General features: G+C 36.4%; 1 protein-coding gene across 2 annotated transcripts in view; it reads left to right on the top strand.

The window, feature by feature from the left end:
• LOC150103869 (ATP-binding cassette sub-family A member 2-like) overlaps positions 1-16,449 on the top strand; it is a 975,482-nt gene that overhangs the window by 77,579 nt on the left and 881,454 nt on the right. For both annotated transcript variants that reach the window (XM_090397162.1, XM_090397161.1), the window contains exons 5-6: positions 2,650-2,760; positions 8,737-8,838. In XM_090397162.1, the coding sequence (XP_090253288.1) occupies positions 2,650-2,760; positions 8,737-8,838 (213 nt within the window). The remainder of the gene's footprint in view (positions 1-2,649; positions 2,761-8,736; positions 8,839-16,449) is intronic.

Raw genomic sequence — 16,449 nt, 5'->3', positions numbered from 1 at the left:
TGATTATTAAATGCTCACTTTATAATACATTATAAAATAAAATAATAAAAAAAAGTTAAAATAAAAAAAAATAAAAAAAAATAAATTAATAAAATTAATGTTTTTATTTGGAAGATATCCAAACTTCCTCCATGTAAAAAGCATATTAATGGTTTGAGAATGCCACATAATCTTTTTACGAAGGAAATAATAAACAACATTTTTATTTTTCTGAACGTGCTTTCTTCATTTCTTTCTTCTTTCCTAAATCTGTTTGGATCATTGTTATTAATAGTAATACTGAAGAATTGCAATAAACACTGCCATAATATTGGATGGGATATTGACCTGTGCATTACACGAAGATGCAGTAGAAATGATGCACTGCCTTTGACTAGTTGTTTAAATTTAAGTATCTCTGTCATAGTTTAGAGGGAGTGTTAAGAGGGAAAAATAGTCTCGTTACATAAAGGAGGCTCCAAGACAGTCCAAAAACTGTAAATCAGTGAATACCTCAGGAATGGTGACAAAAATATGATAAAAGTTGGTTTGCCTGGGGAAGGAGTGTCCTAGGGTCGATTCCCATTGGTGATGTGAGGAGCTGAAGGATCTTCCTCAGCCATAGCCAAGTTAGCCAGTCTTGGGCATGGACAGTAGGGTTTTCCCCCAGTTTATCCTTGGGTTTTTCATCCCGCAAAGCAGGCAAACCAGCCTTGAGAACTCAACACTACAGGCATAGGATACACCAGAGCATAGGGTTGACCACCTTATCCTGTGAACGGTTTGAGGTCCGATGATTAATAAACCCTTGACACTGTAAGGTAAAAGGAAGGGTTATCTTCTTATCCAAATCAGTTTTATCTAATTTATGTAATAGTTTCATGTGGTATCCAGTCAAATGCCTTTGAAAAATCTAACAGCATCAGGACGTAGCCATTCCCTTTATTCAACTCAAATGTCACTTTAATGCAAAAAGTGATTAAACTGCTCATGCATGACCTCCTCTTTCCAAAACAGCTTCAAAAGACAATATACCCCATCTACCCATTCCTTAATCATCATCTCATCATCTTCCTTTTACCTCTTTTACCTTGCGGTGTCGAGGGTTTATTAATCATTGGACCTTAAACCTTTCACAGGATAAGGTGGTCAACCATTTGTTCATCCATATCACCAAAGACTGTGACTTCACAAAGTACTGTTTGGCAGAGTAGAACTGAGACCAGTATTGTGTCACTGTGCTCTCTGCACTTGGGCTCTTGTTATTTAATTTGCATACATTAATGATGTTGGAAATAATTTAAGGGGAATATACAAGTTACTTTGCTGATGATGTAAAACTAGGAGAAGGCAGAAGTTAATAACAGTACTGTAGAGATCCTGCAAGATGATATATATAGTCAAAGGATAATGATTTCCAGTTGAATGTTGCAAATTAAGTTATGCACTTTGGAATGACAGATCTACATTGTCTTGTTATTATTACACAGGAACCTCCATGGAGCTACTGTGTAATAATAATTATGTATTTTGATTCTTTAACGATACTTGTGACATAATGATTAGAAATATATATACGTTTACACAAGAATAATATTTAATTTTCCAAATATTTTAGTCTGAATATTACAGACCATCTTCAGTGGCTACATAGGAATAGTTTTAAAAAAACAAGGTGGAATACGAACAATTGATCATTCACACATAGAACGAGCAGTGTGATGTCATATCACTAAGTATTAGAAGAGTAAACATTTTTAAAGTCATAATTAAAGATATTAATTCAGAAATTCATGTAATAATCTTAAATAACATTAGACTAATATAGGAAATTTACATTAAAAAAAAATTAATGTGTTATCCTGATTAAACTTTCCCAAATTTTTGATATAGATATACAGTCATTACGATTCAAGTTAGGACATTGAAGTAAGGCCTCCACACTTTCTTTAAATAAACATTCAAATTTGTAGCGACATCTGTGTAGGAGGAGACTCTTGGACCAAAGGATGTTGTGGCTTGTTTCTAATCCATGCTGAGCTAATCCAGATTTCTTGGGTTTGTTGTATTGAATTGATGATTGATGCTCTTGAATTCTTTTTTCTATAGAACGTCCAGTTTGTCCAAAGTAGGAAAGTTTAATCAGGATAACACATTAATAATATTAATTTTTTTTTTAATGTAAATTTCCTATATTAGTCTAATGTTATTTAAGATTATTACATGAATTTCTGAATTAATATCTTTAATTATGACTTTAAAAATGTTTACTCTTCTAATACTTAGTGATATGACATCACATGACTCGTTCTATGTGTGAATGATCAATTGTTTGTATTCCATCTTGTTTTTTTAAAACTATTCCTATGTAGCCACTGAAGATGGTTTGTAATATTCAGACCGAAATATTTGGCAAATTAAATATTATTCTTGTGTAAACGTGTATATATTTCTAATTATGTATTTTACATTTAAATGTTGTTTTGTCTCATGTTACTGCATACTGAATTCTATAAATATAAATTTTATCTCTTTTTAAAGATCTCATTAAATAAACAATTTCATTTTCTAAATGTACAGAATTGCTCTTGTTTTGACTAATGATTTTTTAATTGTAATAAGATGTATAATTGTAATTAAATTTTTCTAAAAGTAATATATCAATTTCAGGAGTTTATACTCTCACCTACTGGATTTCATGAACTGATGTGCAAGGACAGTTCTTTACCGTCAGTGTTAATTCCTCAGAATGTCAACTCATCTGACAGATTTACAGATATTGTAAGCTTATTAAAGAAAAAAAAAAATTAAGCTTTTTTTTCTGTTAGGAGCTACTTAAATTTATTTATGTAGTTGTTTATGAATACTGTTTTAAAAATATTTCTGTGTTATTCTCTCACTGTATTGATTGTAAAATGTTATGCTAATTGACCTTTTGTTTTTGGCATTAGAAACTTTGCTTGAAATAGTATGATAGCCATTATTTGCTAACAGATTGGAAGAATTGTTGTAGAGAAGCAGCAAAGTGCAACAGTGTCTTGTTTGGAGTTACATGTGATGGATGGAAAAGAAAAAGAAATGTATTGACATTTTCTTTTTGAAAGAGTTGGAGGTTGTTGGGAAACACTTCATGAAGAAAGCTATTTGAGAGGACAGTGGGAAGAGGAGAAGTATGTTCAGTGTTTGCAGTTGGACTGTTAAGGGATGCTGCAGCTGCTACTCTTGTTTTAGCAGGCCAAATGGAGAGTAGAAAATGTTATCAGTTCAGGTGGACTAGCAGATATGGAAAGACCTGTAGAAGTAGAAATGACACAGAACTGAAACAGTGCATCTGTGAGGTAATGACAGAAGTGAGTTGTTCAGTAAGAGATCATTATCAGCCAGATTGCTCTTGTCTGGACAGCATTGGAAATTTTTATGGATGCTTTGGGTACATCACTCCAAACATGTGAACAGTATTCTAAGAGTGGGAAGATTTGGGATTGTACACAGTAGTAGTAGCTGGATAGATGTAAAGTAGCAACTTGAGTAGAAAAGAATGTCTAGTTTTTTAGATGCTCAGGAGGCAAATAATGTACTGAAGGTAATTGTCAGCCCAAGGAGTGGGAGCTGATCTGTTTTGGTGATTTGTGTCTTACTAAGAGTGAGTGTAGGTCATTTATGTATAACAGAAGGAGGGAAGGGGCAAGAACAGTGCCCTAAGACACTCCTGCAGTGGTGTCAAAGCTTGAAGAGAGAGGTTGCCATCCACTACCACTGCAACATGCTCTGTGAAAGACCACAGAGAAAGCTTGCTAACCAATTATGGATGTGGCAAGTAGACCATAGAATGGCAATTTAGTGAGCCTGCCTTGATGCCAGATACCATCAGATGTTCTGGAAATATCAAGAGCAGCAGCTCACATTTCTTTGAACCTTTCCATGGCATGTATTCAGTGATGTAGGCTAAGCCATGGATCTAGAGTGGCAGAAACTATAGCATTGGTCATTGATTACCTGGTGGGCCTCTAGGTTTTGTAGAGTTTGCTGTTGATTTTTTTCTCTATTATTTTAGAAAGGATTGAGATGATGTCATTTGGTTGGTAGGTGGATGACATACTTATCTTTCTTTTTCCAGAATAGACCATTTATGTGCTTGCGTGTCAGCTGAGCATAAAAGATTGTAGAGATGATATAGGACAGGTATGAGTTTGGAGTATAGCATTTGAATACTATTGAGGAAATGCCTTCTGAACAAGACTCTTTAGTATTTACATTATTTAGTATTCTTCTGCTCTTTGCTTTATGCAGACGATGTTATACTTCTAAATAAATCCGCTACAAGTTTACAAGATTCCCTGACTAAATTGAATAACTGTTGTAATAGATATGGTATGAAGGTCAGCATTAAAAAGACAAAGACAATGTAATAAATAAAAATGTAATAAATAAAAAAAAAATATATATATAAAAGTCTGCTATTTTATATTGTATTTTTAAATTTCTGCAATACGCCACTTTAGACAACAAATTCTGCAACACACTGCAACTCATTTTGATGGGGTTAATAGTAAGTATTTAACATATTGCATTTAGTAAAATTTAACAAATTTAACTTGTTACATTTAAATTTTTCAAAATTTTTGTCATTTTTAGGTTGGGGGGGTGCAAGTTAGACACTTGTCACAGTCGCTTCATACCCTCGTTACTGTTCTGCTCACCACAACATCAACATTGAATGGATAAGAGCTCTATGCCATATATAGAAGACAACCTCAGTGCCTGCAACATATCAAAGAGGTTATGATTGTAATCTACTCACAAGGTACTCTCAACAGAAACCAAGGAATCGTTTTGTGTGACATTTGGAAATCTTTTATCAGATCTTTAAAGACATTGGACTTTTAATTTTTCTGCAAATTATTGAGCACACCTGCTGAACAATGACTGACCATGTGCCAGCTTCTATGCTCCATGTGCTTCTGTTGTACTAGTGTAATGGTTCCTACACATTTGGTAGTTTTAGTTATGTAATGATTCATATTTAATGTGTGTTTATCCCAAACCCAGATGAAGCCACTAGTTTAAGTATTGAAACTATCATCATCATCATCAAATTCCTGCCATGTACCCTCAAGGGGTGTACAGGATATGACAGTACTACATGAAAAAATTACATCATTACTAACTTCCTATCTACAATTTTCCTCCAAATAAGTCTGTCACTTGTCAAGACTCCAACATTATCAGATCTTATATTTCTATCGTGTAAGGCACTTTGTACCGTATCAATCCACCTATATCTTGGTCTTCCTCTGGGTCGTTTTCCTGCCAACCTGGCAGAGAACACTTGTTTTGCTAATCTTTCCTCGCCCATTCTATTTAAGTGACCATACCATCTGAGATTAGCTCTGCTAACGCATTCCTGGATGCTGACAATGTCAAGTTCTTTCCTAATATCCTCATTTTTAATATGATATTGCCATTGATGCCATCTGTTCACGCCTCTAATCTTTCTCAGGACTGTCATATGTGCGGTCTCTAGTCTTTGGTCAAGTGTTTTACTTCTGACCCAGCTCTCAGATCCATAAGTTAAAATTGGTTTGAACACAGTCTTGTATACAGCTAATTTAGTGTTCCGACTAATTTCTCTCTTATTCCATATAAATTTATTCAATTGACTTCCCACGATACCAGCTTTGCTGATTCTGTTGTCTATTTCTATATTTAGTTTACCATCTTCAGTAAAAATTGTGCCTAAGTAGCTGAAATGTTTTACTTGTTCCACAGGTTCTCCATTCACAACACAGTTGACATTTTCAATGATTCTGCCTATTTTCATTGTCTTTGTCTTTTTATTGCTGACCTTCATACCATATCTATTACAACAGCTATTCAATTTAGTCAGAGAATCTTGCAGACTTGTAGCGGATTTATTTAGAAGTATAACATCATCCGCATAAAGCAAAGAGCTGACATTAACATCTCCAATTTTGATATCAGGTTTAATACCACATTCCTTCATAATGTGATCCATATAGATAATGAATAACAGAGGGGATAATGTACATCCTTGTCTAACACCAGATTTAACATTAAACTATCTTCCTGTACTTCCTTCAATTCTAACTGCTGACTCACAACTCAAATAAAGACTAAGTATTGCTTGATATAATGCCCCATTGACACCATATAACTTGAGCGTATTGAATAGCTTCTCTCTTGGCACCTTGTCATATGCCTTTTCCAAATCGACAAAACTTAAATACAGATCTTTGTTATATTCCCATGCTTTCTCGACTATTTGTCGTAAAGTGAAGATCTGATCCTGACAGCCTCTATTTGGCCTGAATCCAGCTTGTTCTTCACCAAGCTTTTCTTCCACAATTCTTCTCAACCGTTTCTCAAGTATACTTGCATAGATCTTGCCAGGAACACTCAGTAGGGAAATACCTCTGTAATTCTCACATTCAGTTTTATTTCCCTTTTTATATATGGGTACTATGAGAGCTCTACTCCAATCATCGGGAATTCGTCCCTCTGTCCAGGCTTTCTGAACTATGCAGTGCAGCCACTGTAAGACTCTTATACCACCATACTTCAGCATTTCTGGTCGAATATCATCTACTCCTGCTGCCTTTCCACATTTCAAGCCTTTGATGGCTTTTTCTACTTCAAGTATGGATATGTATTCCTGACTGCATGCCTGGTCAGTGTTTTTTATCACTGTGCTGTCATCACTGCTTGTTTCATTTAGCAGTTTTTCAAAGTAATTACTCCATACTTCAAGGATATCTTTTTCTCCTGTTTTCATTTCACCTTTATCATCTCTAATTCCTTTTACAGCACTCTTTCCTCCATTCCTAAGCTTCTTCAACAACCTCCAGAATATTTTGCCACCTTCGTGATATTTGTTTTCTATATTCTTGCCAAAGTCCTCCCATGACTTTTGTTTAGCTAGTTTTACACACTGTTTAGCTTTCTTGCATTTGTCTCTGTATTCTGTAAGAGTAAAAGCTGACTTATTTGCCAGGAACTTTTGATATGCTTTCTTCTTTTCCTTCACTGCCTCTTTAACTTCCTGTGTCCACCAGGGAGTTCTGATTTTTTTATCCTTGCACACAACCTCACCACATGCCTCTCTGGCAGAATCAATCAATGTTTCCTTCAGAGTTTGCCACTGAATCTCCAAGGTTTGATTCCTGTTCTCAAACTCTTTCATTTTCTTTTCAATAATATTTCTGTATTTTAGTCTACAGTTCACATCAGAGAGCTGCTCAACTTTTATTCGCTTTAAAACTTTCTTACATGTTATTCTTTTCAATATGAAATTCAATTTTATCCTGCTCAAGACTAAATAGTGATCACTTCCAATTTCAAATCCTCTGTACACTCTGGTGTCCTGCACCAGGGAGAAAACATCACTATCAACAATAACATAGTCAATGAGACTTTTCTTATTCCTAGCCTCTTCTCTCCATGTGAATTTGTGCACATTTTTATGTTGGAACATGGTGTTAGTAATAACCAGTCCATGTCCTGAGCAGAAATCCAACAGATATTTGCCATTATTATTAGCTTTGCTCTTTTCTCCAAATTTTCCCAAAATATTTTTGTATGTCTCACAATCATTTCCAACTCTACTATTTAGATCCCTAACAAGGACCAACTTTTCCTTTTTCATTGTGTCAGTTGCTTTTTCTAAAGCCTCAAAAAATTCCTCCACTTCTACCTTAGTAGAACCTTCTGTGGGACCATAGGCACAAATAAGTCTCATTGTCCAGTTCCCCATTCTCATATTTGCCCACATTACTCTACTTGAGACTGACTGCCATTCAAGAAGATTAGCCTCGTATTTTGTGTTGAATACTATGGCAACTCCTTCTTTTCCTTGAATGTCATTGCCTGAATATAACATTTTGTATTTATTGCTCAGAAAGATCTCACCAGTTTTGGTCTTTTTTGTTTCAGTCACCCATATTATGTCGATCTAGTACTTATCTAATTCCTCTGCTAGCTCCATTTCTTTGCCATTCAGGCTTCTTATATTGATAGTACCGATCTTTAACTCTGGTGATGTTGAGTTGGGGTTTGTTTTCAGATTTGTTCCAGTAGCTGACTTTTCGCTGTTCGCCCTGGTTCCCTGGCGAAAACAACGGGGGCCTTGTTTAACCGGGTGACGCCCCAGCCGGCATGAAATTTTGTCATGTTGTACCATCATTTTTTATTTTGGTTTAACCAATAAGAATACAATTTGGTCGGCTAAATCCCAAATTGCCAGCCCATCCTCGTTCGTTCAGTATCAAAGTAGATACCCAACAGGGTGCACCACGAGAAGGTGAGGATTGGACATTAGGTCAGAAGCCCTGGTCGGTTCTCCGCATTCCTTTAAAGGCTATGTGGAGGTCTCCTCTCAGTTATACAGCTTTGACCCTTAAGCACCCCATATTGAAACTATTAGGTTTATTAAATAATTACCATGACCTATAAACCCAGTGTTAGTTATTTTTTATTACATTTTAAGGCTGTTATTCATCTAATAGGGTTGAGTTTTTGTGACACTAATGAAATGAAATATACTTAGTTATGTTTAGACATTAAAATAGCTTGCATTATTTAATTTATTTCTTTTTTAAGTGATTAATATTAATAAAGTTATTATAATTCTTTGTCACTTTTAATGGTTTAAAGAAGTTGATTTATTTTAATGGAATAATTTGTTCTATTATTCAAGTAAAAATACTGGAATTTTAACATGTCACTTATTTTTAATTTTAGGATGAAATAAAGTCCTCATTGTGCAGTCTGAATGAAACTGAATTAGATGACTTAAAGGAAGAACTAAAGAGTCATATCAATACTAATAAAATAAAAGGACTTGTAAGATTTTTTTTATTTATTTTTCACTAATAACTTACATATTGTTTTTATCTGTTTTTGATGAAATTTGTATATTGGATTATGATGATAATATTACTGCAGATAACCAGTATTATTGGATTATTTAATTATCTCCAAGGAATTCCAGGTCCCCTCATAGGAATCTCACTCAAAAGTGTCCTGAAATAATTTACTGAAGCTCTTGCCATGCTTTTAGTAAACCATTCAACACTCACTGACTACTTGCCATGAAAACCAAATATATTTTCTCATTCTTATTTAACTTCCAGAGATGACTTTACCCATCTTCTTTTTCCCATCTGTCACATATTGAAAAATTTGTTCTTTATTTATGCTGCAGATGACATGCATTTAAATGGATTCAGGGTTAGGTGTTTTAAGAAAGTGCTGTTCAATGCAGGTTTGGAATGGTCAGGGAAACTAGAATTTTTATGGGAGATCAAGGCAAGTCTTTATGTGTGCATGTTCCAATCATTCAGTGAATGATTGGAATAAGGATCAAATGATTCCGAACGGTTTCTTAGGTTCAGAACATGAATGGGATAGACAACACAAGGTGTGAGCCCATTATGTGCCTGAAGAGGGATACTGCATTTTATGTATATGAATGTCAGAAACATCTGTAAAAGGGAGAAGGGGAGCTTTTGGCATTGGTTAGTTCAGCTTGGTCAAAAGTAATAGGCATTAACAAGGCTTGGTTAATGGAGGGTAATAAAGAAATAGAATGTAATGGGTATAGTATTCAGATAGGTGTTTTGGGAGAGCAATGAAGCAAATAGTAAGAGATAATCAGGAAGATAGAGGACAGTACATTTGAAGCTATCTGGATGAAATAGAAGCCAACAGAGTAAAATATATTGCTTGTGTAACCCAGAGGTGAATGAGGAATGTGGATGGCATGCATTGGCCTATTTGCATTTGATCTGAGTGCAGATCGAGTAGTTATTACTGAATACTTCAATTATGTGGGCATAGATCGAAGGAGGAATGGTTGCAGGGATGAAAAGAAATCAAATTCATACAGTAGCTAGAGATAGTAACTTGAGAGTATGCTATTAGAGGGGTATTTGGAGTGTGAGAGTGCTGGACTTGGTGGTACAGACAACTTGGCTGTAACCAAGCTAGTGGCATTACTTCTGACTGGAGAGCATGATTATGTAGTCTTGACCTGGGAGATTGCCAGCATCTGTAATTTTCAGTTAAGAAGGGGTATATGTGGAATTACAAAGCAGGTGATTATGACAAACTGGCAGTTTGGAGCAGTACATGGTATAAAGCAGTATCAAATTCCTATACCCAAAATCAGGAGGATAAAACAAGTAGGAGATAGATGGATGAATAGCCTAATTAAGCAGGAGTTGCAGAAGAAGGAAATGTTGTGGATGGTATCTAAAGATAATCAGCAAGCTCATGAGCAGTACATAGTAAGGAAGATAAAAACAGATTATTAAAGGAGGCTAACTGAACAAGCCAAAGAAAATCCCAAGGAGTTTTTTTTTTTTTTTTTTGCTACATCATAAGTAAAATGAAGAACGCTGCAGAAGGATAACTTTGATAAGTGCTGATGGTAGGAAGGTAATAGAAGTAGGCAAAATAGTTTAGTTAGTGAGTGATCATTTTGCAAAGGTGTATCATCCATGTGGAGATATTGCAGTGACAAATGTGATATTGAGTGATCAAGAATAAAGGTTGATGAATTGGAGATGCTTAGTATTGCAAAACCTTAATAGAAATGCGGCCATGTGATTAGATGGGATATCAGCTGATATACAGGGCATCCACATTGGACCTCTGTAGTTTCAAAGTTCAGTAAAAAAATCAAAATGTAGAAATATGTAAGGTTTGGGTTGTTCAAATGTTCCAGAGACTATAAATTTCATCCAGATTTTTTTCATTTATTTTTATTTTTTTATTTTATTTTATTTTTTCAAAGAAGTCAGAATGATTTTTGAAATTGAGTGTAGTGGTGGAGACAGTAGATGAGTGATATTCAAAATTAGGTATCCTCTGCCAGGAATCATACAGGGTATACTTTGGATTAAGATAAGGTGTGGTTGTTGTGGTAGAGATTTGAGATTCATTCATTTAGGTTCATGTTAATGAAGTTAATGTATAAGAAATTTTTTATGTAAGATTTTTCGAATCTTTTAATTTTTTTGAGGAGTTTTGTTTTTTATTTTAATGGCTGTGGTTTACAATGGTTTAGGTTTACTGTCATTATTATTATTATTATTATTATTATTATTGTTCCGGGCAACTCCAAGGAGTCGACAGACTCATTGAGAGAGGCCCTAACATCATATCAAGAACAACTATTCAACATTGACACAGTATCTATCATACCTTGCCTTGAACTCATTCAGGGTCGTAGCAGATTCTGGAAGCTTATTCCACTCATTCACCACTCTCCAAGTAAAAAACCTAGCTCTAACACCCTTGTCAACCACGCTCTTGCCCAGCTTCCATGCATGGCCCCTAGTCCTCCCACCACCAGTCATATTTTCAGAAATATCTTCTGGATCAATCTTATAGAAACCCTTCAGTAATTTGAACGTCTCAACCATATCACCCCTCCTTTGCCTATCGGCCAATCTTTGCAACCCACAAATCTTCAACCTATTCTCATAAGGTTCATTCCACAGACCTGCTATCATCTTGGTCACTCGTCTCTGGATCCTCTCCACTTCCTCCCCATCACGAAGAAACCCTGGTGCCCATAACTAGGCACAGCAGTCCAGATGGGGTCTTATCAAGGCTCGATACAGAGGAACAACAACTTGTTTGTCTCTGCATGTTAAAGTATTTTTCAGAAGCCAAGTGATTTGATGAGCTGATTTAGTCACTTTTGCAATGTGCCCCCTAAACTTCAATTTCCTATCCACCAACACTCCCAAATCCCTGGCCTCATCAATCACCTGGAGTACGGTTTCATCAATGCGATATACTGCTGCTATTCTTTTCACCCCAAAGTGCATAACCTTACACTTTGCCACATTAAATTGACATCCATTTTTCCTAGCCCAGTCCTCCAAACTATCCAAATCATCCTGTAAAATTTTGACATCCTGTGCACTCACAGTTGCTCTATCCAACTTTGCATCATCAGCAAACAAGTGAACACTTCCTCTCAAATCCTTTCCTATATCATTAATGAACAAATTGAAAATCAGTGGTCCAAGAACAGAGCCCTGCGGCACACCACTAGTCACAAGCCGTCTTTTAGACTCCACTCCTGAATAAACCACTCTCTGGTATCTCTCCTTCAACCACCCTCCTATCCATCTCACCAACCCTATATCTATCCCCATCTGCTCCAGTTTACTGATTAGGGTTCCATGTGGTATCCTGTCAAAGGCCTTTGCAAGGTCCAGTAGTATCACTGTAAACCCATTACCCCTATCCAGTTCAGCCGTCACTGTGTTATAAAACGTGAGCAAGTTACTGAGGCATGATCTACCCTTCACAAAATCATGTTGTCACCCATACAATATCCCATTTTCATCTATCCAATCCTGTATTCTTTTCTTGACTAATTTCTCTAAGACCTTGACAATGATTCCTGATATGCTAATCGGTCGGTAATTTACAACAGCAGTCTTGGAACCACCTTTATGCAGTGGAACTATTTTCCCCTCTTTCTACCCCCTCGGGACTAAACCAGACCCGAGACTCAAATTAAACAAAATGGTCAAGGGTACTGACAATTCTTTAGCTGCTTCTCGTATGACACAAGCTGGTATACCATTCAATCCCACGGATGTATTGACATTGAGGTTATGCAATAGACTACTCACCTCCACTTCATTCACCACAATTCCCATATAATCTACTGGTTTATTCATTTCTGCAATGTCACCACCTGGATGATATATTCTTGCAAGGTGCTCACTCAATAACTCAACTATATCAACTGATTTAGTTACCTCCCTACCATCGGCATTCTTTAAAATCATTCTGCCATGTACATTTTTCCTTTTACTTGCTACATATCTAAAAAACTGTTTAGGATTCTCTTTAGCCTGCATGGCCAATGTTCTTTTGTAATCCTTTTTTGCTTTTCTTAACACACTCGTTACCCTTCTGGCCTGTGCTTTATACCGTTCATATGCCTGCCGGTCACCTTTCTCCTTAAATTCCCTCCATAGTTGTTTCTTTTTTTGCAGCTCAAGCTTAATGGTGTTATTCATCCATTTAACCCTCACTTGATTTATTATTCGCACTCTAGGTATACAGTCAGCCATTGCTTCATGCAAACACTTCTTAATTGCCTCCCATGCACTATCAGCTTCTAGTCCTGGCAGTTGTACATGCCATGGCACTGAACCAATCAAACTCCTAAGCTTGTCATACTTTCCAGCCCAATAATTCCACATGTACCCTATCTTAATTGAAAATTCCACACCTTTAGCCACCTCCCAAGTCAAGACCCTATGATCACTCTCACCAATTGGTGGCAATGTGGTCATATTTGTTACAGCCAAATCCTCAGATGGAATTACTAGGTCAAGCACTCTCTGACCCCTAGTATTTTCCATTACATGCTGTTGCAGATAGTTATCCCTTAATAACTGCATAAAATCCAATTCCTTCCTCCCGTATGTCCTCCCCTTACTCCAATCAATGCGACCATAGTTGAAATCTCCCATAATAATTACCTCCTTCCACTCATTTCTTCTATTGGCTTGTGCATACTGTCACCACCATCTTTTCCATCACCTGGTCTATAGCAGCACCCAATTGTATATTTAGTTCTGCTAGTCACAATCTCACACCAAATGGCCTCAAATGTGCTCTTTTCTCTATCCTGCAATTCAACTTCTATTCTCCTTGGCTGTAGCTCATCAGCTATCATCAACAATACTCTTCCCCCCATTTTATTCTCTCTGTCATTCCTGAAAACACTATACCCATCACATTCAATTCCCACTAGCTATATCATCTACAGTCAGCCATGATTCACTAATACCAATAACCTGTGGTCTGGAAGTGCCAACCATGACCAAAAACTCTTCTCTCTTGTTCCTAATACTCCTAGAATTAGTGTACATGAATTTTTAAGACCCCCATTAGCCCCAACCCTACCTTGATGCCTTATATTAACTATCCCACTCTGATTTGTTGTCCTTATTCGCTCGGGCATATTATATTCATTCATACATTCAACTGCCTCCCTAAGGACTGTATATCTATCCCCCCCCCCTTAATAAATCTAGTTTCCCTGAATTTGCACTTCCACTACATTCTAGAGGGATTCGTAGTGTGTAGTGTTGTGAAAGCTCCTGATAAGATAAGCGTTATTTTTAGTTATCGTTGATAAATTTACTTTAATATTGCATAGTTTTGTTTGCCTTGCATATCTTAGTGTGTCTGTTTGTGTGTTTTTGGTGTTTATAATTTATAATTTGATAAAATACGTTACTAGCAAGTATGGCTCCAGTACGAAGGAAAATGGCGGCCAGTAATGATGGTTCACCATCTTCTTTCAAGAACGGTAATGTAAAGGAGATGATTCAGTGTACTATCTGTGAAATGTATGCTTTGTGGAGTGCGGTCAGAGTGTGGTTAGATGATAATAAAGGAGTGAATGTGTGTAGAAAATGTAGGGAGAATGAGGAATTGATGTGTATTTCGGATCGTGAGTGTGATATTTTTGTCAAACTTCAGAATGAAGAAAATAGGGATATGACAAGAAACGGCAAGGTTGTACCAGAGAATTGTGAGAGTGTGAATGTAGAAAGTGTGAACGATAGTATTAATAGTTTTACAGAGAATAAAAAAGATGAGATAGATGCAGTGAGTGAGATCGCGTTGTTGAATGGTGTGATACAAAGGGCAAAACAGCAGCTAGAGCGTATGAGCAAATAATAAAAAGTATGACAGGAAAAATAGGCCTATGAGTGTGAACATGAACAAAATGAAGGATAGAGTGCTGTATGGAGACCCGTTAGTACGAGGTGTGTTAGTAGAGGATTTGACAAAATCGTACCAACCTGGTGCGACCATAAAGGATGTAACCGAGTCTATTAGAGAGCAAAAGGAAAGGGTGAAAGAAATGATTGTTGTGGCAGGTACGAATGATTTGAAAGGAGATAAAATGGAAATGATAGAAGACCTGAATGAATTGTTTGAGGTAGCAAAAGAAAAGAGTGAGAGAGTTAGAATGATTTGTCTTTTGCCACGGTATGACAGTGAAATGTTTAAAAGGAGGGCCATAATTGCGAATGACTTTATGCGTGGGTTATGTATAATGAGTGGTGTGAAATTTGTTGATGTGTGGAGTGAATTCGATGGGCGAAAGGATCTATATAAGATGGATGGCTTGCATTTGAATGGTTACGGTGTAAGGAGACTTTAGAAAGTGTCATGTTGGTATTTCATAGGCGAAGCAAAAAAGAGTAGGTGAACTTATTTTAGGAGGAGATACTTAGATATATTACTATATAGAGTGCATAACTATGCCTCCATGCTATAACTTGCCTCTGATATACCATTAAACAGCCTCCTTTCAGGCATCACCTTGCAGCATAGGTGCAGTGAAACGATGCATTAGCTGGTTAGGTAGCCTTATATTGTCATCTGGTTCAGCTCTGTATGCTATTGATAGTCAGCCTACGGATCTGCTTTATTGCTGGATCCTCAACAATTGGAGATGGGATAGGTTCTTGATCTCCACTGTATGTTTGACATGTCTCTAAGGAGTATCACTCACACTACATGTTGGCAGATTGGGAAGGTAAGAAACAGGAATTCCTGCTCTGGGAACCAAATATGGCAAAAGTCACTTCATATCCTCAGCAAGCACAGTAGTGGTATTTAACTGGGTGATGAATATCTGCCTACCACCAAGTAGGTCTAATTGGAATTTTCTCCAACTAGGAAAGTATGTCGTCGTCGTCGTCCAGTAGCATCCTCTAGCAAGAGGGTTGCAGCAGATGAGCAGCTCTTCTCCATTTCTCTCTGTCTGTCGCTTCCATCATTCTTAAACCAGTCCATTCCACGATGTCATTTAACCACTCTCTAGTTAGTCTTCCACGTCTTCTCTTCCCCTCAACTTTCCCTTGTAATATAATTCTTGTCAGGTGTCCCAAAGAACCTCTCAGAAGATGTCCTGCAAATCTGGTCTTTCTTTGCATAATATTCTTTAGCAGTGTTCTTTCCATCCCAACTCGTCTTAAAACTTCTTGATTTGATATTCTTTCTGTATAGCTAATCTTTTCATCTTTCTATAACACCACATTTTCAATGCATTAATTCTTTCCATATCTCTTTTTCTGAGTGTCCATGACTCACTTCCATAACTTGCAATACTCCAAACTGTTGCTTTAATTATTCCAATTCTAACACCTATTTTAGTGTTCTTGTTTATTAAAATTCTCTTCATTTCCATAAATGCTGATTTAGCTTTGCCTATTCTATTTCTAATGTCCAACTCTGATGTTCCTTTCTCTGAGATCCAGCTACCTAAATACTGAAATCTTTCCACTTCTAAAATCTTTCCTCCACATCTTATTTTTACATTATATCCTATTTTTCTACCCATTATCATTATCTTGGTCTTTTTTGTGTTAATTCTTAGTCCATACTCTTTAC

The sequence above is a fragment of the Typopeltis vanoorti genome, chromosome 8 (genome assembly GCF_054136105.1).
Source record: "Typopeltis vanoorti isolate ZY-2024b chromosome 8, IOZ_Tvanoo_1.0, whole genome shotgun sequence".
Taxonomy (NCBI): domain Eukaryota; kingdom Metazoa; phylum Arthropoda; class Arachnida; order Uropygi; family Thelyphonidae; genus Typopeltis; species Typopeltis vanoorti.
This window is presented reverse-complemented; position numbering and strand designations above follow the sequence as displayed.